General features: G+C 38.8%; 8 protein-coding genes across 8 annotated transcripts; 2 read left to right on the plus strand and 6 right to left on the minus strand.

Annotated features, from left to right (window-relative positions):
* Positions 1 to 506: 506 nt before the first annotated feature.
* PHYBLDRAFT_79103 (hypothetical protein) lies at positions 507 to 1,814 on the minus strand. The gene is made up of 3 exons (XM_018443428.1): positions 1,780 to 1,814; positions 1,473 to 1,611; positions 507 to 1,237 (listed from the first exon to the last, which is right to left on the minus strand). Exons 1-3 carry the CDS (start codon positions 1,795 to 1,797, stop codon positions 786 to 788), a joined length of 609 nt encoding a protein of 202 aa, XP_018285950.1. The 5' UTR covers positions 1,798 to 1,814; the 3' UTR covers positions 507 to 785.
* Positions 1,815 to 2,235: 421 nt separating this feature from the next.
* PHYBLDRAFT_173822 (hypothetical protein) lies at positions 2,236 to 3,147 on the minus strand (the record flags this gene model as incomplete). The annotated part of the gene is made up of 1 exon (XM_018437113.1): positions 2,236 to 3,147. One exon carries the CDS (start codon positions 3,145 to 3,147, stop codon positions 2,236 to 2,238), a length of 912 nt encoding a protein of 303 aa, XP_018285951.1.
* Positions 3,148 to 4,080: 933 nt separating this feature from the next.
* On the minus strand, positions 4,081 to 7,127 carry PHYBLDRAFT_40491 (hypothetical protein). Its single transcript, XM_018440145.1, has 5 exons — positions 6,782 to 7,127; positions 6,412 to 6,641; positions 6,021 to 6,230; positions 5,407 to 5,916; positions 4,081 to 5,285 (listed from the first exon to the last, which is right to left on the minus strand). The coding sequence occupies exons 1-5, from the start codon at positions 7,092 to 7,094 to the stop codon at positions 4,167 to 4,169; spliced, it is 2,382 nt and encodes a 793-aa protein (XP_018285952.1). The 5' UTR covers positions 7,095 to 7,127; the 3' UTR covers positions 4,081 to 4,166.
* A 422-nt stretch (positions 7,128 to 7,549) lies between these two features.
* PHYBLDRAFT_68283 (hypothetical protein) lies at positions 7,550 to 9,082 on the minus strand (the record flags this gene model as incomplete). The annotated part of the gene is made up of 1 exon (XM_018441923.1): positions 7,550 to 9,082. One exon carries the CDS (start codon positions 9,080 to 9,082, stop codon positions 7,550 to 7,552), a length of 1,533 nt encoding a protein of 510 aa, XP_018285953.1.
* A 2,295-nt stretch (positions 9,083 to 11,377) lies between these two features.
* On the minus strand, positions 11,378 to 15,095 carry PHYBLDRAFT_173825 (hypothetical protein; the record flags this gene model as incomplete). The annotated part of the gene is made up of 4 exons (XM_018437114.1): positions 11,378 to 12,729; positions 13,195 to 13,504; positions 14,038 to 14,333; positions 14,459 to 15,095. 4 exons carry the CDS (start codon positions 15,093 to 15,095, stop codon positions 11,378 to 11,380), a joined length of 2,595 nt encoding a protein of 864 aa, XP_018285954.1.
* Positions 15,096 to 15,685: 590 nt separating this feature from the next.
* Positions 15,686 to 17,027, plus strand: PHYBLDRAFT_151000 (hypothetical protein; the record flags this gene model as incomplete). Its single annotated transcript, XM_018432589.1, has 3 exons — positions 15,686 to 15,911; positions 16,634 to 16,858; positions 16,960 to 17,027. 3 exons carry the CDS (start codon positions 15,686 to 15,688, stop codon positions 17,025 to 17,027), a joined length of 519 nt encoding a protein of 172 aa, XP_018285955.1.
* Positions 17,028 to 17,330: 303 nt separating this feature from the next.
* Positions 17,331 to 18,336, minus strand: PHYBLDRAFT_79105 (hypothetical protein). The gene is made up of 3 exons (XM_018443429.1): positions 18,271 to 18,336; positions 17,896 to 17,979; positions 17,331 to 17,792 (listed from the first exon to the last, which is right to left on the minus strand). The coding sequence occupies exons 1-3, from the start codon at positions 18,304 to 18,306 to the stop codon at positions 17,559 to 17,561; spliced, it is 354 nt and encodes a 117-aa protein (XP_018285956.1). The 5' UTR covers positions 18,307 to 18,336; the 3' UTR covers positions 17,331 to 17,558.
* Positions 18,337 to 18,969: 633 nt separating this feature from the next.
* Positions 18,970 to 20,477, plus strand: PHYBLDRAFT_183416 (hypothetical protein). The gene is made up of 5 exons (XM_018438766.1): positions 18,970 to 19,166; positions 19,321 to 19,366; positions 19,484 to 19,593; positions 19,728 to 20,057; positions 20,195 to 20,477. The coding sequence occupies exons 1-5, from the start codon at positions 19,089 to 19,091 to the stop codon at positions 20,321 to 20,323; spliced, it is 693 nt and encodes a 230-aa protein (XP_018285957.1). The 5' UTR covers positions 18,970 to 19,088; the 3' UTR covers positions 20,324 to 20,477.
* Positions 20,478 to 22,927: the final 2,450 nt, after the last annotated feature.

Genomic DNA, 22,927 nt, shown 5'->3' on the forward strand with positions numbered 1-22,927 from the left:
GATGAAGTAGATTCTCAACTAAGCAAGGTTAAACAAAAGATCCGTCGCTCCTAAATTTCCAAAACAGGAAACAGAAATCTACCTATCACAAACAACCCAAAAAAATCAGAAAATTAACGATATATTTTAACACTTCCCGTCCTTTCCCCCCTCACAGTCGGACAACACACGCACCACACACGCACAACAATCCTTTTATCTTTATACCTTGTTTCTTCTTTCATTCTTCTTAAAAGGAAAGGACATATACATACACATGCGCTTCACGTCACCCAAAAAAAATTACACAAGACAAACATTACATTTACATCAACAACATTTATTATACATATATTTATACATATTTACTCTTCTTCTTCTCTCCCTCTCCTTCTTCTAAACAACGATTTTTATACATCTTTATATATACATTTATATATATATATATATAAGTTTATAAATATTTTTAATTTATAAAAAAAAATCAACACATATTTACATTTATATATTATTAAAGAAGAATAATCCTGAAAACAAAATATCAGCCATGGCTTCCTTTTTTACAATTTTTATTCTAGCCAATAGTGATCGGTAAAGATGTACAAACTATCTTGCCTCTCTCATGGATTTTTTTTCATTGGGTTTTATACAAGCACAAACACACATAAACCTACACATAAACCTACACATATACCAATGTATGCATTTATGTGTGTATGTGTGTATGTGTTTGTGTATAAAATAGCACATACTTCTGTTTCTTTTTTCATCTTTTGTATTTAAACAGAAATATATATTACTTTTCTTTAATAACCAAGGGCAGCAATGGAAGCATTGACAGTCTTGAGGGAAGCAGCCTTGGACTCAACAGCCTTCTTCTGGATGGCGATGAGGGCAGCCTTGCGCTCGTAGTAAGCAGAAGACTTGGCCTTGCGCTTATCCTCAAGCTTGGCAACAACATCCTGGTACTTCCATCCGACCTCGTGGGAGATACGGCCAAGGGTGGTGAACTTGCGTCCAGGCTTGAGACGGAGAACACGGAGAGCATCGGGGATGACCATGCGCTTCATGCGATCGTAGGGAGGGGGGACACCCTCGAAGACCTTGATGCGGTCAAGAGCGGCAGCACCACGAGCGGTCTTGTGGGGAACCATACCACGCATAGCCTTGTAGAGGATGCGGGAAGGAGCGCGGAAGTGGAAAGGACCACGACGGGGGTTGACAACACAACGCTTGTTGAGGTAGGCGTGGTACTTCACTATACACACACAAAAGTATATATTATTAATAATTAATTTATTAATTATTGAAAATTTTAAAAAGATAAGAATCAATTATATACATATTAAACCTCTTTTATTTCAACCTCCCAAAAAAGACATTGCTTTCTTAGTTAGTTATAAATTGCCTTCCCATTTCTATTTCTCCCATATATAAAAGATTTGCATCGCTGAATGCCACAGGACGGTTTTTCCTTTTAATAAGAAACTTACGCTTGTTACGGAAGAATTCACCAGAGACGTTGAGTTCCTCGCAACGGACAATGACGACCTTCTGGCCGTTGAGAGCCTGCTTGGCGACAATGGAGGCGAGACGACCGAGGAGATGACCCTTACCATCAATGACAACAACCTAATGCAAGTTCAAAAAAATTAAGTATATAATATATATACACATATTATATTTTATAACTTTAAAAAAAAAATCTCAAAGACACTATATTCACACACATATATATGTATGTGCACGCAATACTAGCGATAACAATAACATCCCAATCAAAATAGACTTTGTGGTTACCTTTTCAAAAGTCGACATTTTTATTTATTTATTTGTACAGGGAAAGAGGAGGAACCACTTGATCTCCCAAAAGGATGTTTTTTTTTTCAGTCTCGCGGCACATGTGGCTTGGCCCGAGCAGAAGGGGGTTCGACACAGTGACGTTTCGAAAATTTTTCAGTTTCAGGTACCGACTAATTTGTAATGAGCTTGCACAGTTGGTTTGTCCTGCATTTCACACAGATTGATGTGTCTGTGCGTTTCTCTCTCTCTCTCTTTCATTCTTTGTGTGTGTACTGTGCATAAAATCTTCTATTTATATTTCCTTACTTCCTTTGTTTTCTTAAAGAAGTAGTAAGATAATTATATAAGTATGTATATATAAGGAACAATTAATCAATAAACACAATTAAAATGAATCAAAAAAACAAAAACAAAAAACAACAACGTTCAATAGCAATAATAATAAAGAAGAGTCTAGTGAGCATGATTGATGTTTAGAAAAATTGGCAATAGCATGCCAGCCAGTACAGTTGCCATATGAGTTCGTCCCAATTTGTCGGATGGTCGACAATGGGCTGACGCTGAAGGTTGAAGTTCCTGAAGAGCGTGCATAGCAACATAGAGAAAAGTACCACCAGAAAATAGTAGCAGAATTCCTGTCCAATAATCGAGATTACCAGGAGTAGCATTTGTTGGCAGTACAAGTAATGCCAGATAAGTTGTGAGCGCACCGACAGGTGCAGCAAGTGAAAAGATCAATAAATGTTTTCGGACCTTGTCACGGGACAATCCATCACCCAGTAATACGGTAGTGAGTGCAAATGCAGCCGGGGCTTTGTGGAGCATAATAGCAACAAATACAACCATTGACAGGGTGGGATGAGTTGCAGATGCACCAAGCGCAATACCGTCTGCCGCGGCGTGTACAATCAATCCAATTGTGGGGGTCATTGAACGCGTTTGGGCAGAAAGATTGGAGTTGGTGTTACTTGGGTCCGTAGAATCTGGAATTGTGTCAAGTTCATTGTATTCGTCTGATGGATGAGAAGCGTGTACATGAAGAGAGCTGACTTGGTCAATCAAAAACATCATTGCGAATCCAAGTACAAGTGTGATTCCTACTGCAGCATGGCTTGCTTCATCATGTTCTTGTCGTTTTGAGTGTGAATCACTAGAGAGATGGCGTTGACTGTCGTAAAGTGTTTCGATGCCTTCTGGAATAATGACGACCAATGCTGATCCAAGTAAGAGCCCGACACCAAGTGCAGTTAAATAGCGTAATTTGGCTTCGGACAGTTTTGTGGAAAGCGGAACACTGCCGGCTAGAAAGCTCCCGACCAGCATCGACAGACTCAGCAAAGTGAGCCAAACAAAAGGATTAAGCATATAAAAAAAAATGAAGGCTTTAATTAATTATAAAGGCAATCAAGCAAATAAGTGAGTAAGGAAGTAGACCAACAAAGAGGAAGAGAAGAGAAAGAAAGTAATGTATATTATATATAAATATAAGTGTGTGTATTTAAATGTGTAATTTTCGGTGGCAAAGAATTCTTGTCGTGAATCTTTTCTACAGATTTGCTAATTTTTTCTTTTTTGTACACTACACATACCACTTACAGTTTACATTAATGGAAAGGATGCATCTTGCAACCAATATTTTAGGAAACATTTTTTCCATTGGGCAAATATTTATATACTCAGCACATTTATTGGTTACTGGAATTTTTTTAAAAATTTCTTTATAATCACACTTATTGGCTGCTCTAATTAATTTCTGTAAAAAATGCCGTTCCTATTGGATACACCGGATAGAAAAATACACTAAATTTCCAAAAATAGGAAGTATTCACTTTGTATTCTTTATTCTTACTTTAATTTCAGCCAATTACATTGTGACCTTTTTACTCTTAAATAAAAATCACAATAACAGATAAAATATAGAGAAATGTAAGTTTGTTTGTTTTAACGCGACCTTTAAAGATTTCAAAAAAGAAATTACTATTGATAATGGAAACATATTCTCAGGAACTATCCTAAATGTATATATTGACAATATCATAGATGTCTTCTTTAGGGACGTATAGCCGTTTCTTTTTGCTATAGAATTTAACCAAAAACTTTGGAAATGATAAAAAAAAATAGAAAGCTGTATATATCTATCTATATATGCAGCTCCTACCTTTCTTTCTTTCTTCTCCACGTACACATTTTACTGAACAAATCCAACGATGTGGTAGTTTACTACAATATCCAATAAATATTCCAAAAAAAACATATCTGTTTCATTTATCTCTCTCTCTCTCTCTCTCTCTATTTTTTAATATAAAAACAACGCGCTTTTTTTTATTATACAGAAAAAGGGGGAAGGAAAAAAAAAGGTTTTGAGGATATTGAGGAAAGTGGACCTAAGAGTGGTGGTGATGGTGTGTGTGGTTCTTTTGGTTTTCTCTACCGCCAGTCGACAGACGTTCGTTCTGATCAACCATGGATGCTGCCTTGTCAGCAAACTGGAGAGCAAGGACCTGGAGTTGAGAAAGCTCAACTTGGTGTAAAACAATAACCTTGGAGACTTGATCCAGAGAAGCCGAAAGTTCTTCGTTAAGAATAAGTTTGGCAACAATGGCAGACACGCGAGTAGGCTCAAGAGCAAACATACTGGCAAGCTGTTCCAAACCAATGGTAGAGTAGTAAGGTGCGTAAGTGAACAAATAGGTGCGCAGACCTTCTTCCTGAATCTTCTGGACAAGCATCTCCTTGATTGCCTCGGTGTCCTGCATCAGATCCCACACCTTGATGGCCAAAATAGAGTCACGTGCACGTTCCCACTCACCAGAGGCCAATGCCTTTGCTGCACTCATAATGTGGTCGCGAGTGTTCTCAGGAGGACCTGAGAAGGGCTGACGCTCATTGTAGTCTAAAAGGCGCTTGAATGGTCTGGAGATATACTTCTTGGTATTGGGACCAGCCTGTGCCTGGGCAGGAATTTCCAACAGCATAGAGCAAGTCAAAAACACACACTCGAGCAATTCAAGGTTAATGTGCATGTGGAAAGGCAACTGGCGCTGGCGTTCAAGCTGGTCAACCTCGGGTGCAGTCTGTTGGCCATAGCGAGGGGTCTGGATACCCTGACCAAGCAATTCCTTAACACGTCCAGATCCCTGGATCTCTTGAAGAGCGGCGTGGGCTTCCTTGATAAGTCCTTCGCGGAATGCACACAAGCCAATCTGTACCATGGCACGGTTGTAGAGCAATTGGGTGGTGATATCTGCCTGGTGGATCGACTCCTGAAGATGGGACATCAGCAGCATGTCGCGTGCAGTGTAGAACTGTTTGTGGAGAGCAATGTGGTAAATGTGGCACAGCATGGCGCGTGTACGCAAGGCAGATGCCTTTTGACGGTACAGATAAGCACACAACTGATGGATCAATTCAGATGGTTCTTCAGAAGTAATGATTTTTGAAACCAGGTTCTTTGACAATAAATTGGCGGCTGAAGATTCGATGGATCGAATAACAACATCAGGCTAATAACACACAATTTCCATATTAATATTTATATGTGTATTAATATTTATATATCAGTTGGTTGATTAACTCGGTTATCTCTTTTTTATTTATTTCTTCTGTTTGCTCGCTTTGTTTTACCTTGAAGTAAAGATGGTCAATGCGACGCATCACGACTCTAGAGACAGTGTTATCCATGTTGTATTTCTCACCATAGATCTGGACACGGACCAACATGGTATATAATTGAGGCTCATCTCTCAGGCGATCAATGTAATCTGTGCTGTGTTGGTCAATGTTTTGCAGAGACTTTGTGAATTCATCGTCAAGACGCTCGATAAAGCTGACGATAGAGCCGCGCAATGCAACCACTTGTCCAGGGGCAGGAGTGATATCCTTGTCGTCTTCGTCAAGAGGTTCTGCATCTTCACGGACCACAAATTGAGGGTTCTTTTCCAAAGTCTCCAAAAGCAAGTTCAACTCTTTTTCGGCAGCCTTCCACACAGGAACAGGCAAAAATCCAGCCATGCTGAGGTTAATATCGAAGCGAGAAGAGATGAGTAGCAAAAGAACAGAGATAATTTGGAAAGGTGAACGAGCACTCTTCAACAGGCGCTGAAGAGTTACAATCTGGTCATCGCGATTGGTGTTCTAATACAGAGTAAACAGTAATAAACAGTAAGTATAAGAAAGTGCAATCCCTAACATACTTATGCACATTAACACACATACACACGTCTATTTATATATATTACCTTTTTACCACGGTTTTCAAGAACTTCCTTGAGAGTCGAGAAGAAATTATCGGCTGTAAGCTCAACCATACGCTTACCGCCCTTGCCAACTGATGTGAAACCATCATCTTCTTCCTCATCTATGATCTGAGCAACAGGTGCCTTGACTGGCTCGGGCTTTTCTTCGATAATTTCTTCTTCTTCTTCTTCTTCCATGAAAGCTTCAGGATCCTGAAAGTATACAATTTTTACAATAAAAAATTGTGTAATTAAATTAGTGATTAAATCAGCAAACAATAAAGGGATCAAAAGTTGAGATTGCAGTATTCATCTTGGTACAATATCTCTCATAAAACTCCAATTTTCTTATATCGTTCTTGGAAGAAGAAGAAAATAAGATCCGTTGGTGTACCTTGTTGTATTCGGCAACAAGATCTTCATACTGTTTGGTGATCTTTTTCATCTTTTGTTTCATCACGTTCATTGCCTTGCTGTTGGTGACATTAAGTTTCTTCTTGCTGTTTTTCGATTCTTGCAAGAGCGCATCGATATCGACAATAGTTTTGATGTAACCTTTGGGAACAGGAATACTATCGAATCCAGTGACAGCCTTGGTTACATGGAGAGAGAGTTTATCGAATTCTATAAATTGTACAAAATGTTAAAATACGAAGAGGGGTTTCTTTTTTTTAGTCTCTCTATCTTTGTCTGTATCTCTCCTTTTTTATACCCATATATGTATAATACACACACACAAGTGTATATTAACCTGTATTTCTTACCAGCCAAGATGCGTCCCCAGTCATTGTTCTTTTGACCACTCTCGATGGCCTTGATCGAGTTTTCCATTTCATCAAGACGTTTGTCCTTTTGAGACTTGACTTGGCGTTTACGGCTAAATTCGTCGTCTCCGGAATCGGAATCACTCCCAGTACCTTTCAAGAAGCGCGATTTCTTGGGCTGGGCTTCTCCAAGCTCTTCTTGTTCGACTTCGTCATCAGTGGACTCGTGGTCATCATCGGAGATGTAGGATTCGTTGTCGGATGACTCGCTGTCAGACTCGCTGTCAGACGCAGAACGGAAGAATCGAGACATATTTAAATAACTCAATAAAAGAGAATCCCACAGGAAGAAAGAAAGGAGAACAAGGGAGGGGAGGGGGGGGGTTCGTGGCGGAGCAAACAAAAAGTTTTGAGCGTGTGACGTGTAATTAAAGTAGCTTTGTCCCAAAGGATGAATATTATCAAATATATATATATATATATATATATTGGATACAATATATAATATGTATGCAGATATGAGCGTAAGTGTATGTGTGAATTTATTTCTTGTAAATCAAAACAAAAGTATTTGTTTTTTTTTTCGAATGTGAGTGGGTAGGTGAGTTGGTAGGTTATTGCGTGTAAATGTTTATAATGTATGTTATGCTATGCTGTATTATATTGTGTGAGTGATAATAATCTACTCGACTCTCATCATCATTATCACTATCATTATTATTCTTATTGATATTATTATTATTAGTATTAGTAGTAGTAGGATGATTATTATTGCTGTTGGTGCTGCTGCTGTTGCTGTTTAAGCTTTTGGTCTCGCTCAAAAACCCATTCTAACTCGACCACCTCCCGCCAGAGACTTGTGTCCTGACCAAAGGTAATTGCGACACTTGTCCGAGCAACATAGATCCACATACGAACACCATTCTCATAAATTCGCTCAAGACGTTTACCAATTCCTGTGAGTTCGAGTTGGACTAGCGAGTTCCAGCTCGCTCTGGCCAACACTAGGGTATGGTAGGTCACGGTCGGATGAAGAACAGGAAATATGAGTTTGTATACCACGAGCAGGTAAAGGGAGCAGCGCATGGCTTCTACCCAATTACTTTCTGCCATTCTTTGTTGCATTAATCCTTCGATGGTCCGGATAGTAGCTAAATTCAGACAGTGTAATTCAGGGATTTTTGATAAGGCCTGCATTGTGAACTCCAATCGAGCTGCGAATCGTGCACGCTCTTCGCGCGTCTCTAGTTCAAACCCATTCAGGGGATGACGACGGTGCTGGATGGTTGCCAGATAGTAATCCGGAGACATACAGTGACTGGTGTAGTGGGTAAAATCAGGAACATCTAATTCATGCCCAGGTGTGATTGTACCAGGAGCAGATTTTTTGGCACTGTAAAGCTTGACCTTGTCCAGTACACTCCATGTCTTGATTTCTTGGGGAATGTGACTAATGTCTTTGGGTGGACAACGTTCCAGAAGGTAGTCAATCCCATCAGTTGCCTCACACCGAGCACAGTGGCAAACATACTCAGGGCCAAAGCGAGCCTGGAGAGCCTCGAGCCGGTCTTGCTTTGTGGAAACGAGATCGACATAGCTCAGGGTGATTGGTTCATCAGCCGATATATCTGTGACGGCAATAACAACCTGTTGGCTCCCTTTGTAGATAACACCTGCGTTTGGTTGACAAGAGTGTGGAATGTGAAGAGAGGTGAGAGGATAGAGTCCAAGAGCAATTGGGTCAAGATGCTGATCTGGATCTTGGATGACAAATGCAGTCCGGCGGACTAGATGGCTCAGCTCACCGAGTTCTTCGAGTGACATTTCGCATTGTTTCAATAGTGTTTCGATCGCGGTGTTGTCAGGTAAGATGTCCGTTCCGATTTTTTTGTGGGCTTCGAGGGCTTCAATAGCGCGTTGTAAATATGGCGGAGAGTGAGAATGCTGCTTACTCAGGTGCGCGTGACTGTGCAAAGTTAAAGCAACTCTTTCAAGAAGCCATTGGTTTTTGTCAATGTTGGCGTAAAGGTCGCGGGTTTGGGGTTCACAGAGAACTCGGTGAAAGTGCAGCCAAGCATTACGGAAGCATTCGTTGCTGCAGAAATAGGCAGATATACAGCGTGAACAGCATTGTAGAGGTGCTTTTTTAAGACAGCTATTACAGCGCTGGCGACGTACTTCCGGTAGAGGAATTGATGCTAGGGCAGCCTGAGTGAGCAGGACTGTTCCGGCTAGGATAGGGGCTGTGGCCACATATGAGTTTTTGTTTGTGGTGATGTCTTGGTGCAATATTGGTTTCATTACACCAAATAATAAAAGAGGAAGATAGATAGAAGAAGAGAAAGAAGAAGAGAAGGAGGACTTTATGAGATAAAGTCAAATAAAATAGAATAAAAAAGAGAGAGAGAGAGAAAGGATGAGCGGGTGCCAGGGACGGGCCAAAACAAAAAGGGTCTGACCATGCTTAGATTTCCTACTATGGGTAAATAGTAAATCCCAAGTGCGCTACTCCATTCCACCACCTCCAGTCATCCGCAAACTTTTTTTTTGCATTTTATACTATTTTATATAATATATATATATATACAAGTATTAGATACGGTGAGAATAAATTCAAAAGTAAGCAGCTTTCAAATGCGATTATATCGGTTATTGATTATTGATTATTATTAATATTGTTAATATTATTACTATTATTACTATTATTATCATACCATTGTCAATGTCAATGCTCACCCTCATTTCTGCTCTTCTTCACTTGATTCATAAAAATTGGCTCACAAGGATTCTTTTTTTTTCATTTATTATTACTTTTACACTGTATGCTATTTAAGCTATCTTGTCCTTCCGCACGTGTTGCTTGGTCAGCCTAAAGGTTCATTTCTCTTACAAACTTTTTTTTTCTCTTCTTCTTCCTCTTTCTCTTTATACCCTTATATATAGCATGTACTATAATATTGCTCATCAATATTCTTATAAAGAGATAAATAATAAAATTAATTGCCATAAAGAGCTTGTAGTTTACAGCCTATTGTTTTTCAAGTATACAAAATACACGTAGATATATATATTTATGTATATATATATATAATATTAGATTAGAATATTTTGAGAAATTATCAGGATTGTATCAGGTACCAGACACATAATACATGTAACCGATCCAATTGTGCTTTGAAGCTGATTTAAGCAATATTCACATCACAACTTTGGGTGTAAATTGGGTACAATACTATAATCAGCGATCTTACGGGGACGACGTTTCTATCTAACCGGACTAATTAATTGTGACAACCAGTCCGGGGCCCGGTGTCCTTCTCTAATCCTTTAGGAAAAAATGACGTGTCCTAAAAAAAGTGCACCAGTAATAGATGTTTGTGCCTTAAATCTAGACTTAATAAAAAAAATACCAGGGGGGTTTCAACGGTCCTTTAAGCTTGCAAATTTAAGCTTTGAGTTTAAATTTTAAAATATAATTGGCTGAAATTAATCTATAAGCACTAAAAAAATAAAAGCTCTTGAAAGAACCCTTTGAGTTTTAAACTTTTAATACATTTTTGTTTAATTTTTTCTTGAAATTTAATAAAACCTTGATGCAAATATTTTTCCTATTTAATTACTACTCTAAACTTATACATTATTATCACAATGTCTAATAGAACTGAAAGATGTATTTAGGGTACTCAAAAACACTAAGGAGCTCTTACGTATTATTGGTCACTCCTTTAAAACTCAAGCTTAAGTTTAAAAGCTTAGAGGACTGTTGAAACCCCCTGTTATGGTATCCTGTTTTTTTTTTCTTTCTCAAAAATACTCTCAGGGTTTGTACGATAACGTTTGACCCATCTTTGAGCTGTACGAATATAAATTTACAGTTGGTTTGCAGTAGCAGAAGCACTTGAGTATTCTCTAAAAAAATGAAAAGATCGAGTTTTCTTCTCATCAGAGTAAAATATGTACTGTCGCTTATTGCAAAACTCTATCAACATCTTCACCATTTCTTTCATCTGGGGCTGAATACATTAGGGGGTTTCATTATCTCTTCGAATAGAAATTAAGATTGGGATTCGGATAGCGGGTGTTAAGCTTGTAGCCAATGAAAGTGAGTATAAAATGGAAATTATTGAGTCCCCCTTTTTAATCAATCGTCTTATTTTTGTACCTGATATTTTATTATAAACAATTAAGTTATTTTATATCACTTATATTGGACATTTTTTTATAAATCTGGTATATAGAGTAGAAATATGTAAGAGAGTCAAATAAATTGATAATTTTTTGCTTTAAGTATTTCAAGATGTCAAAATGACTAATGGTATTGTTGGCCGAGGCCGAAGGCCGAAGGCCTATACCTATTATTCGAAGAGACGGAGACTCTGGCTGTGTTACCATCAATTCTTTATTGAGACGAAAATTTTAAATAAAAGCTTGCTATTGCTATAATACTATTCTTTATCATCTATTCGCGAGTGGTATATATTATAATAAGGAAGGGAAGGGAAGGGAAGGGAAGGGAAGGGAGGGGACAGCCAGAGTCTCCGTCTCTTCGAATAATAGGTATAGGCCTTCGGCCTTCGGCCTCGGCCAACAATACCATTATTCTTCATTCGCCAGAGACTCTGGCTGTGTGTCCAGATAACCGCTAGAAGAAGTCAAAGTCATGGTAGAGAAATTGCTAACAGTCTGTCGTGACAAGCGGTAAAATGTGTCAAAAACGGCGGAGGAAGCCCATGAACCGTGTACAAGAATGTCTTCAACCGAAGCACCAGAAGCCAAAGCAAGAGTAGGTCCGAGAGCCCGGGCCTTGGGGAGGAGGACACCAGAAGGACGAGGGATCTTCTCCATGAGAAATTGAATATGCTTGGATATCCGTTCTGATCCAATGGGTCTATCGTAATTACGGACGTCACGTACTAATCTTTGCAAAGTCACCTGAGAGAGGACAGGGTGAGGCCGAACGCAGACCGAGAAGGCGATGTTGGACTTGTAGGCTAGATAGGTGGCGACGGGGCAAAGTAAGGGGTCTTCATGAGGTTGAATGGCGACAATCCTTTCGATGCGTCTACCTGAACGTTTTTCTTTGGGGGCAACAATGACCAAGCGAAGGATGCCATTGTCTCTTGATGTACGGCGGTCATCGACTCGTTCCAAATCGGCGGGACGCAGAAACCCACAAATGGCAAGTAGCCAGCACAACTTACGTGTGAGATCTATCGCATTCATTGTGTCATTAGGACCAAGGTTATGAATGAACCGAATGACCGGGGCAATATCATATGTTGGACGGTGGAAAGACAGTAGGTTCTGTTCGTTGAGTGCGGAAAAGAATTCAATGTAGGTAGAGTCTTTGACAATAGAATCTTTATCCGAGTACAAATCAAGAATGGCGGAGCGGTAGGCTTGACAAGTGGATGCTTTCCATTTCAAATGGGTAGCACCATAGGCCAGATAGTTGACTATATGAACGGGGTTAGGAATGAAAGGGTCGACGTCGTGGTGGTGTGCCCAGTCGATGTAAGCGCGTTGAATACGGTTATAGGATCGTCGGGAGTGGTTGCGATCGCGGTTGAGGATGATGATGTTGGCATTGTCATCGAATCCTTGGTCTTCTAACCTGCGTAATTTATGTCCCACGCGATCATGTTCCAGTGTGGGTTCTTCAGGAGAACGTGGCCGGCGCAGCCTGGTGCGGGAAGGACCAGGTGACGAGGGATGGGTATTGGCGGGCGGGACGACAGCTGGAGGAGGAGAGGATACCAGAGGGCGCTCGACCAGTTGGGCGTTATCAACGTAGCGGGAACCTTCTCTCGTTGTAGTTTCTGCAGTATGTGGAGAAGTAGGTTCCACGGCGGACAAAGATATAGGCGAGGCCAGGTTGTCCAAGGTACAGAAAGTGCGTCCATCGCAAATGCTTGCGGATCCCATTTCCATGTCATGTACGTCGGAAGCTGGGTGTTCAGGCTCGATGCGAAGCAGTCGATGTGGTGGGGACCCCACAGTGAGTCCAAGTGCCGAAAGAACGTTGGACAAATACTCCACTCCAGCTGCTGAATCAAGCTGCGAGAGGGAGGGTCGGCAGGGTTCAAGGGCGAGGGAATGTACGCCAGGCGGACACGGGTGCCAGTGACAAGGCATTGCTTCCACATGTCCGTGGCCAGATTCATGAGTTTGGCAGACCGGGTTCCTCCAAAATGATTGACATAGGCAATCGTGGTCATGTTGTCGCAGTAGATGCGAAGGGCTTTCCCTTGAAGGCGTGGAAGCTTGGTGGCAAAGGCAATGGTCATCAATTCGAGGTAGTTGATGTGCTCGGTTTGTTGGTCTGTGGTCCATGTGCCAGACAGGACGGTGTTGTCGTACACGATGCCCCAACCGGTCTCCGAGGCGTCGGTGTACACTTCGACTTGAGGTACTTCTGGGAGGAACGAGTGTCCATTCCATGCCTTCAGCTGGTCGATCCACCACTGAAGTTCCTGCCGAGCCATGGAAGAGAGGTGTATCGGACTGGTCCATTGCAATCCGCGGTACAAGGCTTGGTTGCGTATGGATATCAGTTGCCGGGTTTGCAGGCGCGCGGGAAGGACTGCCAAAGTGGTTGCCTGGGCCTTGCCGATGAACGAGGAAAGCTGTCTCAAGGTGATTGTCGGGTTGTGGAGAAGGCGAGATGCTTCTCTCCGGATATCTCTCAACTTGGAGCGAGGGATGATTAGTGTCATATCCTTGCTGTTGATCACAAATCCTAGGTGCTCTATGGAGGTTGAGGGAGTTAGATGAGATTTGGTCGCTTTGATCAAGAAACCTAGTGACTGTAATTTGTCCACTACTCGCTGTGTGTGCTGCAGGGACAGTGTTGGGGATCGGGCAATCACGATCAAGTCGTCGAGGTAAGCCGACAGACGAATCCCCTGTCGCCGTGCCCAACGAAGTACTGGGCGAACCATCTTCGTAAATACCAATGGGGACAAGGACAGGCCAAACGGCAAAACGCGGAACTGGTAAATGTGACCTTTCCAGGAGAACTGAAGATACTTGCGAGAGGACTTGACGATCAGGATGTGCAGAAAAGCGTCTTGCAGGTCGACGCTGGTGAGGTAGTCGCCACGCTGGATCAACTGGCAGACGTGCTTGATGGATTCCATCTTGAAAGATTGTTTCGGGATGTACTGATTGAGTGGTCGTAGGTTGAGGACAGGCCGGAGGTCGCCTGTCTTCTTCGGAATTGTGAAGATGCGCGAACGAAACCCTGGTTCGTGTACTTCCTCGATGGCTTTCTTGCACAGAAGGGACATGATCTCCTGTTCGATCACATTGCTGTCCATCCGGTTGTGGTTCGTCAACGGTCCGGACGAGGAGATGGGTGGCAGACGAGTGAAAGGGATGTCGTACCCTTGTTCGACGGTGTGTCGAACCCAGTGTTCGTTTGTGAGTTTGGTCCATGCGTTGCGAAATAGTTGAAGGCGCCCACCTACTGTGGTGTATTGGTTGTCTGAGACTTGGACAGCTGTGGGCGACTGTGAAAAACCTTCTTCGAGTCGTGGGGACGGGAAGATCGCTGGTAAGATGGGACTGAGATAGCAGAAGTCGGGTCAGATTGAGTGGGTTTGTTGGTCCGGTTTGATTGGCCGGTGCGTTTTCCCTTTCTCGTTCGGGAAGGTCGTGCGGCGTCGTGCAAAGCACGCTGGAGCTTAGCTTGTTCCACAATTCGTTGAGAGTCGAGAAGTGGTTTGGGCTCCAAGGCAGAGTTGGTGACAATTGGTGTGATAGGTAGATTGGCATCTCGGCAGATATTATCACTACGCATCTGGGTGACAACAGAGGCAAGGTCTGATAGTAATTCATGCATAGTGTTGGCAAAACCCAACGCCTGTGTAACCTGGATAGATCCTTCCACAAGCACATCATGTGCGAACAGGTCGATGGGACGGGTGAGACCAGATAGGCGGAACTGAATATCAGCGAGTTGGGCATCAGTACGTTTGGTGTGAGTTCCCACGCCACTGTAGTTGAGAACAAGGGCTTGGTACTGACGAAGTACATTTCGTGGGCAGTTAAGGAGGAATCGGCGGCGAGAGGCTTCGTCCAAGGGTTGCCTGAAGAAGTCGCGCTCCATCCCGGGAATGGCTTTAATAAGTTCGGGGAAGGGAGTGAGATCAGATGCGATAGGTCGTTCGACAATATGGTCGGTAGGTAGCATTGTGTCGTCTTCATCAGCAGGAGAACCATCAAGGGCCACAGGAGGAGCAGCAGAGCGTGCTCCCAAAGCTTCCATGCGGGCGAGGAGAGCTTGTAAAGTGTCGTGGATATCATTTGTCATAACTTGGATCTTCGATAAAGTCGAGCGGTTGAATACCAGGAGCGAAAGAAAAGATGATAAAGAATAGTATTATAGCAATAGCAAGCTTTTATTTAAAATTTTCGTCTCAATAAAGAATTGATGGTAACACAGCCAGAGTCTCTGGCGAATGAAGAATAATCCTCAATTTTAACCCGAAAGCTTTTTTCTTCATATTAAATCTACACATTTTTATTCTATTCAGGTTCTTCTAAGCCAATCATTTCACCGTTTAAACACCCGCTTTCCAAATCCTAATCTGAATTTCTATCCAAAGAGATCGTGAAACCCCCTATTGCAGGGACATGTCTGCCTTTCTGAAGGTTTATTCATTAGAAACTGGGTACGAGAACTTATTGTTTCGACAGAAAATAGCTCTTTATCAACAACACGTCCTTGACCATATTTACAAAAAAAATCGCATACTCATTTTAAATGTTTGTAAAATAATTGGGTATTTGGAAAGGAAAGAAAGAAAACGGAAATGAAAGAAATATACCTTTTTCAGAAACTTTTCGCATTTCAGGAAATCCTTCTTAGTTTTTTTTTCTGCTTTCTAAAACAAGACTAATATGAGCACCTTTTTATTTGATAATGGAGATAGCAAAGTATACGATGAACAAGGAAGAGAAACTCATGTTTACGGAATGGCGGTTGACAATAACCAATATTCTTTGGAACAATTTACTACTTATGATCAGTATATGGATTTAAAACCGCCAGAAAAACCAGTGAAAATTATGGAACAGGAGGCTGAAATACCTGTTTCTGAGGATAACAGCCGTATTGATCTAGCAGGTAAATATCGACACTATAAAGGCACTGACAAAGAGATGATTTTCCTTTCTCATTACGAAAAAAGGATCAAGTCTAAGCAAGGCTGCTGTAAATCTTAATATACCACCATCAGCTACTCAAAGCTGGAAGAGAGAGAAAATACAAAAAAGGGTGAGGATGTTTCCACAAGAAAAGAAGAAAGTGGTAGACTACAGGGAAGACAAGCCATTTTAAATGAGGATCATCAAAAACATTTAGTTGAACTGATCAATTACAATCCTGCTTTAGTCCTGGATCAAATAATTGGGAGTCTTCTCCGTTTGAAGAACTTGAAATCTCCAAAACAGCCCTTTATGATTTTGTGAAGAAGAAGTGCAGGATAAGCGTAAAGCGTACCTATTTTCATGCAGAATATAGAAATAATGTAGACAAGCTTCAAGAAAGACGATAATTGGTACAGAGTTGGGAAACAATGGACATGTATTGCATGAGTAATTGTGTTTTTATCGATGAATCAAGTTTCAATGTAAACATGAACCTAATCCATTGCTTGGACTAAAAGAGGGGAACGTGCTATTGTAGCAGCTCCAAAAACCAAGTCAAGTGATATCACTATACTAGGTACTATTGCCTCATATAGGGGTATAAATATTAGTGGAAGATGCCTAAAGAGAATTGAGCTCTCAAAAAAAGAAAAAGAAAAGTGGGGCGAGCTTCAGTGAGGGTTGCGAACAAAGGTAAAGGTGAGACTGTCACTGGTCATTACTTCGATTTTGTGGCTGCCACTTTGGATGTGCTAGATAAACATGAACAGTTCAAAAGACATTACATCATTATGGATAATGCTCCTATTCACACACATTTGGATATCAAGAAATATATCGAAGGGAGAAGTTATGGCTGTGTTTATCTTCCTCCGTATTTCCTTGAGCTAAATCCGATCGAACAACTCTGGTCAGTACGCAAGAGTAAAATTGGAAAGAGAAAAGCTTTTACAGGAAGAAACGTTATAAAGAATCGCAGAAGCATGCAATAATATATACTTGAGTGACATGCAAGGCTTTTGTAGATTCTCTGTTTCAAAATTCCGAGACTGTTTGGAAGGAAAGCCTTTGTAGTATTATTGAACGAAAATAGCTGTACGAATTTTTTTTTTTGGTGCATGAAACTTTTTACAAAATATGCGAAAAGTTTCTGGAAAAGGTGTATAGGTATGTATCTATGCATATATTACATTATTAAAGTCTGCTGATTTGTCGTATTGATGAAATCCATTACCCAAAGAAAAAAAAGATATACTAATACTCAATATTGGTCTTTATCGCGTTGCCTTTGGGTCACTATCCTTGTTTCCTTTTTTGGGCATAATTTTATATCGCAAAAAGGTAGCCATTCTTTTTGGGTCTTGACAAGGCCAACACCCGGGGGGGGGGGAGGTTTCAACCATATGAAGCACAACCATGTAGTTATATTCTTATTATTGATATTATTATTATTATTATTATTGTCGTTCTTGTTCTTGATTTTGATTTCGGTTTTGATTTCGGTTTTGATCTTTTTAGCATTCTTCTTTGTATTAATATCCTGCATTGTCTTTTGTTTTTTCTTTTTTTTGTGGCGATGGTTGGTTATAATATATATATGTATATATATATTTGCAAATAGAACTTAATGTGTCTTCTCCTTTTCCTTTTCATCTTCTTCTTCCTCTTCTTCCTCTTCCTTTGCGGCCTTGGATTCAGGAGCTAGAGGACTTTCTCTGACTGGGCTGGTAACAAAGTTGTTGTTACTAGGGGAAGTGTGGGGAATAGAATCTGGTGAAGGGTGCTCGGATCCAATTGCAAGAGGTTCCTTTCCAGCCTTGGAAAGCGCGTAATCACCCGAGTCAAAGTACTTGCGTTCCTACAGTACATATTACACACACATACACACACGCATGCACGCATATATAAGTATATATGTATATGTACATTCTCTTTTATGCGTATTAAATAGATTTATTTACCTTGAGCTTGTGTCCTAGTAAATCTTTGCGGTCGGGCAACTTTCCGTACATGCGGAACAATTTTTGTTCTTGTTCAGTCAATTGCTAAAAACACAATGTTATAAGTTCTAAAGCCATGATAGTCATTATAATCATTTTGACCAATCCTTGATTTTTTTTCCTTTTAAGCTACCCTGTTCTATTGTATTTTATATTATTTTTGGTTTGCTTTAGCTTGACTTGAGTATATATATTTTTCCAACTTTTTTATGCTTCTTCTACTTGTTCTTTTATTTTATTTTTGTATTTGAGATGATTAGATTATTAAAGGAATCAAAAGAAGGGAAGATAAAGGAAAGAGAAATATAGAGAGGAGTATATTGTTAGCTGACTTACACTCAAGTCAACCTTATTCGCTTGTGCAGGGTTCATAGTGTTCAATGAGTGGTGCAATGAAGCAAAAGAAAAAGAGACAGTGTGGGATGACGTTGTGATTTTGGTTTGTCTTTAGGTCTCGCTGCCAGCTCTAACCAATCAGATCAAAATAAGCCTATTTGAGTAGTGAAGGCTGTGACTTTTGACGTAAAAATCGTGTGAATGAACAAAAGAATAAAACGAGCAAGAAAGTGAGTAAGTGAGTGAGTGAGTGAGTGAGTGAATAAGAATGCGAGAGAACAAGGGGTATATTGGTAGTCTATTGATCTCCATTACATTAATTCTTTCAGTCATTTATTAATATACTCACACTCACATTAGACATCTGTATATATTATTTCATTTATGTGTGTGAGTGTTTACATTAGTGCAATAGTGCAATAGTGAAATAGTGAAATAGTGTAATAGTGCATTAGCTAATTAGTATGTGTGTGCTTGTTATATGTATATGAATATTATAAATGTTATATTTTTTCGTTATTTTTGCTATTTTATCTTGGCCAATTTCAGCAACAGGCCATACTCGATTCTCCTTCTTTTGGTATCTAAAATTCACCTTGTCCTTTCTTTCTTTCTTTTCTTTTTTTTTCTCTCTCTCTCTCTTTTGTATAGTCCATACTTACTTGTATCCCACAAAGCATTCTTTCATCGTCCTCCTCCTTTTCCTCTTCTCCTTCCTTTCTCATCTCCTCATTTTGTCATAAATCTTCATTACTTCATTGCTTCATTGCTTCATATATTCTACTTCTTCTTATTTCCTTTTATATAAATCATTCATCATGGGCATGGGAATGGAGAAATGCTGTTGTTTTATCCCCCTCCGATTGGGTACATTTATCATTGCACTTTGGTTCTTTGTAAAGTATCATTCCTTTTTGTTTTTTGTTTTGTTTTGTAAATATAGATTATGAAACTGAAATTTTTACAAATTTTTTTCTTTAAAAGAAAAACACAGACACAAACATATAAAACACTTGAGATTATTAAGATTAACTGACATCATTTACTTAGGTCATTTACCTTTTGGACGCTGTCACTGGGTTCTTGGGAGTAAATGGTGAGTATACCTTTAATATAATATAATATATGTAATAGGCTGAGTCTGGTTTGAGTTTATTATGTGTAACTATGTAGTCAAACTGATTATGGTAATTCTTGTTTTATTGTCTATTAGCTGTAATTGTCTATTCAGGCCAATCAGCCAAAGCATGGTACTATATTGATTTACTATTCACTGTCCTTGTTTGTCTTGGAGGTCTATTGGGAATTGTTGGATCTTGCTTTGTAAGTCTATTTTTATTTTGTATAATGAGGAGAGTGGATATTTATATATTTAGAGAGTTAAAAATAATACCAATGCTTATATATAATCTTTATTAAATGAATGAATATGTATGTATACAAATAATATTCTGTAGGCTTCTCGTGGATTTGCAAAATTCTTTAGTGTGATCATATGGATCAATTGCGGACTGTCGATTGTCAAATATGCAGTATCTCTTGCTCTTATGGTCGTGCATCGTGAAGATCTCATTAGATCATGTCTACGATCCGGATTTGTCGGATTTTCCAATGCACAAACACCCATCAGCAGCACTGTCACCATTTCAGAAAGCCCTTATTATGCACCAGTAAAGTATCCAGGAACCTTGAATGCACACGCTACCGATCTTGAACAATGTCAATACAATGTCCAAAGCTTCCTAATTGTATACGGTGTAGTTATCTTTGCAATTGAAATACTTCAGGTACAGAAAAAAGAAATTGCAAAGTCAAAATAGAAGACAAACACACACATATATATATACAAATGTGAAGTTGCTATGGCTATGCTATTTCATGTCATTAGTTATTAATTTTATTTACTTTTTTTTTCCTTTTTTAGATTTATTTTGCTTCGGTAGTGAGTGCATATGCCTCCCGTCTTCGCAATGGTGCCCGTCATCACCGATTACATGACCAGCAAATCAAAGATTTTGAGGAATCTCGTTACCACATGTCAACCGTGTATTAATTTGCCTTAATATCTCACTCTCTCTCTCTCTCTTCTGTTATTATTATCCACACAGCATTTTCTCACCTCACAATCTTTATCTTGTACATTAACATTTTTCTCTATTCCTTTCAATTCTTTTGATTCTTTATTATTATTATTATTTTGCTGGTTCAAATGGATCGTCCTGCAGTTCCACTATAGGGAGGGAACAGTGAAGAAACAAAGTATAAAGAAGAAGAAGAAGAAGAAGAAAAGTGATTGTAAATTAATGTGATTAAGGAGTTAAAAAATACAAATATACACAAATTTGTGAGCTAGTTTATATATATATATATATATTATATGGGGGAATATAAGTATAAAAAGAAAGAAAGATGTGAGTGAGTAAGATTGAGAAATATATATATCTCACACATATTATAGACGATGATAATTGTGCGCCAAATTGAAATAAATAGTAGAGATAAAATGGCTCAGGATGTAGCCTTGGATTTACACAAGAAAACCTTTTGTTATCAAGACAGTTATAAAGCTTTGAAAGGCTTTCATAGATTTAGACAAACGAGTAGTGAATACTTGAAATTGGTAGCAGTATAAAACATATAAGAAACTTTAGAAAGAAGTATTATCATAAATTAAAGTATGAAATCAAGTAAAAGAAACTAAGCAACAAGTTCAATTTTTAAATGGATCATTTTCGTTTATGTTTTAGTATCAAATCTTTATAAGAATAAAATATTCAAATATACTTAGCGAATATTTTTTTTTCTTTCTTTGCATAGTATGGTTATTGTCTATTAAACTGTCTCAATGGGGATGCTGGTCTACCTCATAATTATATTTTACTTGTAAAAAGTGGTACTTGTGATTATTTACACACACACAGAGAGAGATAAAGAGATGTAGATGAAAACCTAAATTTACATTTGTGTGTGCATTTGTGTTTGCTTGCCTTATGGCCAGAATGTAATATTGCACAAATTTAGGTAGACTATGTGTAAATGGTTTTTACCCCAAGTTGAATTATTATTATTCTTTTAGTCTCATCTCATGTAGGGGATACTTCACGTGACATGACTTTTTTTTTGTGTATATTTTGATGAAAGGGTTCCAGGATTCTTAATTCATATTACTGGTCGTTTTAACACATGAAAATGTATTCATGACATTTTGTGTGCCTGGCTTTATTACATAAAGGTTTTTCTTGTTTATTCTGATGAGTAACCGTATATGAAAGTTAATCAGTGATTGAAATTGAAAAACAACAACAACAAAAAAATAAGGAAAGAAAGCAAGAGAGAAGGAGGGGTGCAAATTAACTCCACTGATGTGATTGAAAATAATACTAGATCTTGATGGTGGAACACTAATAAAGTTAGATAAGAAAAATATACACACCAAAATATAAAAGCATATAACCCAGTAGTGCTTTTCTCACGCCAGAAAATGATGTAAAAAGAACTAACCTTCCTGTCTGGACAAAATAAGAAAAGTCTTTTTTTTTTTTGAAAATATATTTTATGTATCTGAAAGAAAGAAAGAGATGGAATAAAATACTTCTTTACAAGCCAGAATATACTTCCTTTACTTGACTTATTTGGATATAGAGTTGATCTTCTGTACTTTTATATCTAGTTTTCTATTGTCAATAGTATTATCATAATAAACAAGAGAATCTTGATTTTATACAGATCGTTAAATAATAGTAGTAATAATAATAAGGAGATCATATCTTCTCCATCTTGACTGAGTTCTATTTTGATAGATGCTTTTATAGGCAACCCGTCATGTCTACCAACTGCATGTAACCCAGTTGCACTACGCCAAGCCTGGTTTGCAGCTTTTGTGAAATATATTATACACACACACACACACACTACACCCAAAATAAAGTATATATAATTATATATTAAGACTAACGCCTGTCATTTTTTTTTGTAACTTAAAATAAAATTATAACCCACACCATGTATTTATCTATCAATCAATCTATCTATCTATAAGTACTATTATCATTATTATGAGCATATAAGAAACTAGAGCAGTAGGTGGCCAAGTATCAGTCTGAACGTTCGTTTGATAATAGCCAGTAAAAAGGGCAGTCTTTCCCCCATGCTGTATAATTTTTTCTTTATCGTACTGAGCTGCTCTACAAATTCTCGTGTTGCCCCGTGCCATCTATGAACTGGGAATTTTTTTTTTGTTTTCTCATTATATAATCAATAACGGCAGAAACAACGTAAATACCTTGATAAAAATAAATATTTTTTTCTTGTAAAAGTTCAAGGCAACCTTAATCAAGCTATAGGCTTCTCTCTCTCTCTTTTTATATTATATAAATATATCACCGGATAAAAATCTGACTGATCGTTTATGTTAAACTTTATATTTGATTTGGCCGTGGTCAATATCGCATTCAAAGTTAAAGTTGTAGATAGTTTTTCTTTGTATATTTAGGATATTGTTCGCCCACCATAAATGAATTTATTTTTTAGGGTTTCTTATCAGACAAGAGAAGATAGACTCAAAGTATACTCACCTTAATTTACTTTCACTTGATCATCAATTCAAGGTACAGTTTTTAGATTGTTAGAAGAATATGGTCTAGGAAAGCATTATAGT

This window comes from Phycomyces blakesleeanus (assembly GCF_001638985.1).
Source record: "Phycomyces blakesleeanus NRRL 1555(-) unplaced genomic scaffold PHYBLscaffold_27, whole genome shotgun sequence".
NCBI classification, from domain to species: domain Eukaryota; kingdom Fungi; phylum Mucoromycota; class Mucoromycetes; order Mucorales; family Phycomycetaceae; genus Phycomyces; species Phycomyces blakesleeanus.

Coding starts and splice junctions, on each gene's coding strand:
- PHYBLDRAFT_40491 (XM_018440145.1), bottom strand. CDS start 7,094: ATGTCTCGATTCTTCCGTTCTGCGTCTGACAGCGAGTCTGACAGCGAG. Junction 5,917..6,020: donor TTGAAAACCGTGGTAAAAAG/GTAATATATATA, acceptor ACTCTGTATTAG/AACACCAATCGCGATGACCA. Junction 5,286..5,406: donor TTGACCATCTTTACTTCAAG/GTAAAACAAAGC, acceptor GTGTGTTATTAG/CCTGATGTTGTTATTCGATC.
- PHYBLDRAFT_79105 (XM_018443429.1), bottom strand. CDS start 18,306: ATGAACCCTGCACAAGCGAATAAGGTTGACTTGAGT. Junction 17,980..18,270: donor CGAATAAGGTTGACTTGAGT/GTAAGTCAGCTA, acceptor TTGTGTTTTTAG/CAATTGACTGAACAAGAACA. Junction 17,793..17,895: donor TACTAGGACACAAGCTCAAG/GTAAATAAATCT, acceptor TATGTACTGTAG/GAACGCAAGTACTTTGACTC.
- PHYBLDRAFT_183416 (XM_018438766.1), top strand. CDS start 19,089: ATGGGCATGGGAATGGAGAAATGCTGTTGTTTTATCCCCCTCCGATTG. Junction 19,594..19,727: donor GAATTGTTGGATCTTGCTTT/GTAAGTCTATTT, acceptor AATATTCTGTAG/GCTTCTCGTGGATTTGCAAA. Junction 20,058..20,194: donor TTGCAATTGAAATACTTCAG/GTACAGAAAAAA, acceptor TTCCTTTTTTAG/ATTTATTTTGCTTCGGTAGT.
- PHYBLDRAFT_79103 (XM_018443428.1), bottom strand. Junction 1,238..1,472: donor TGAATTCTTCCGTAACAAGC/GTAAGTTTCTTA, acceptor GTGTGTGTATAG/TGAAGTACCACGCCTACCTC.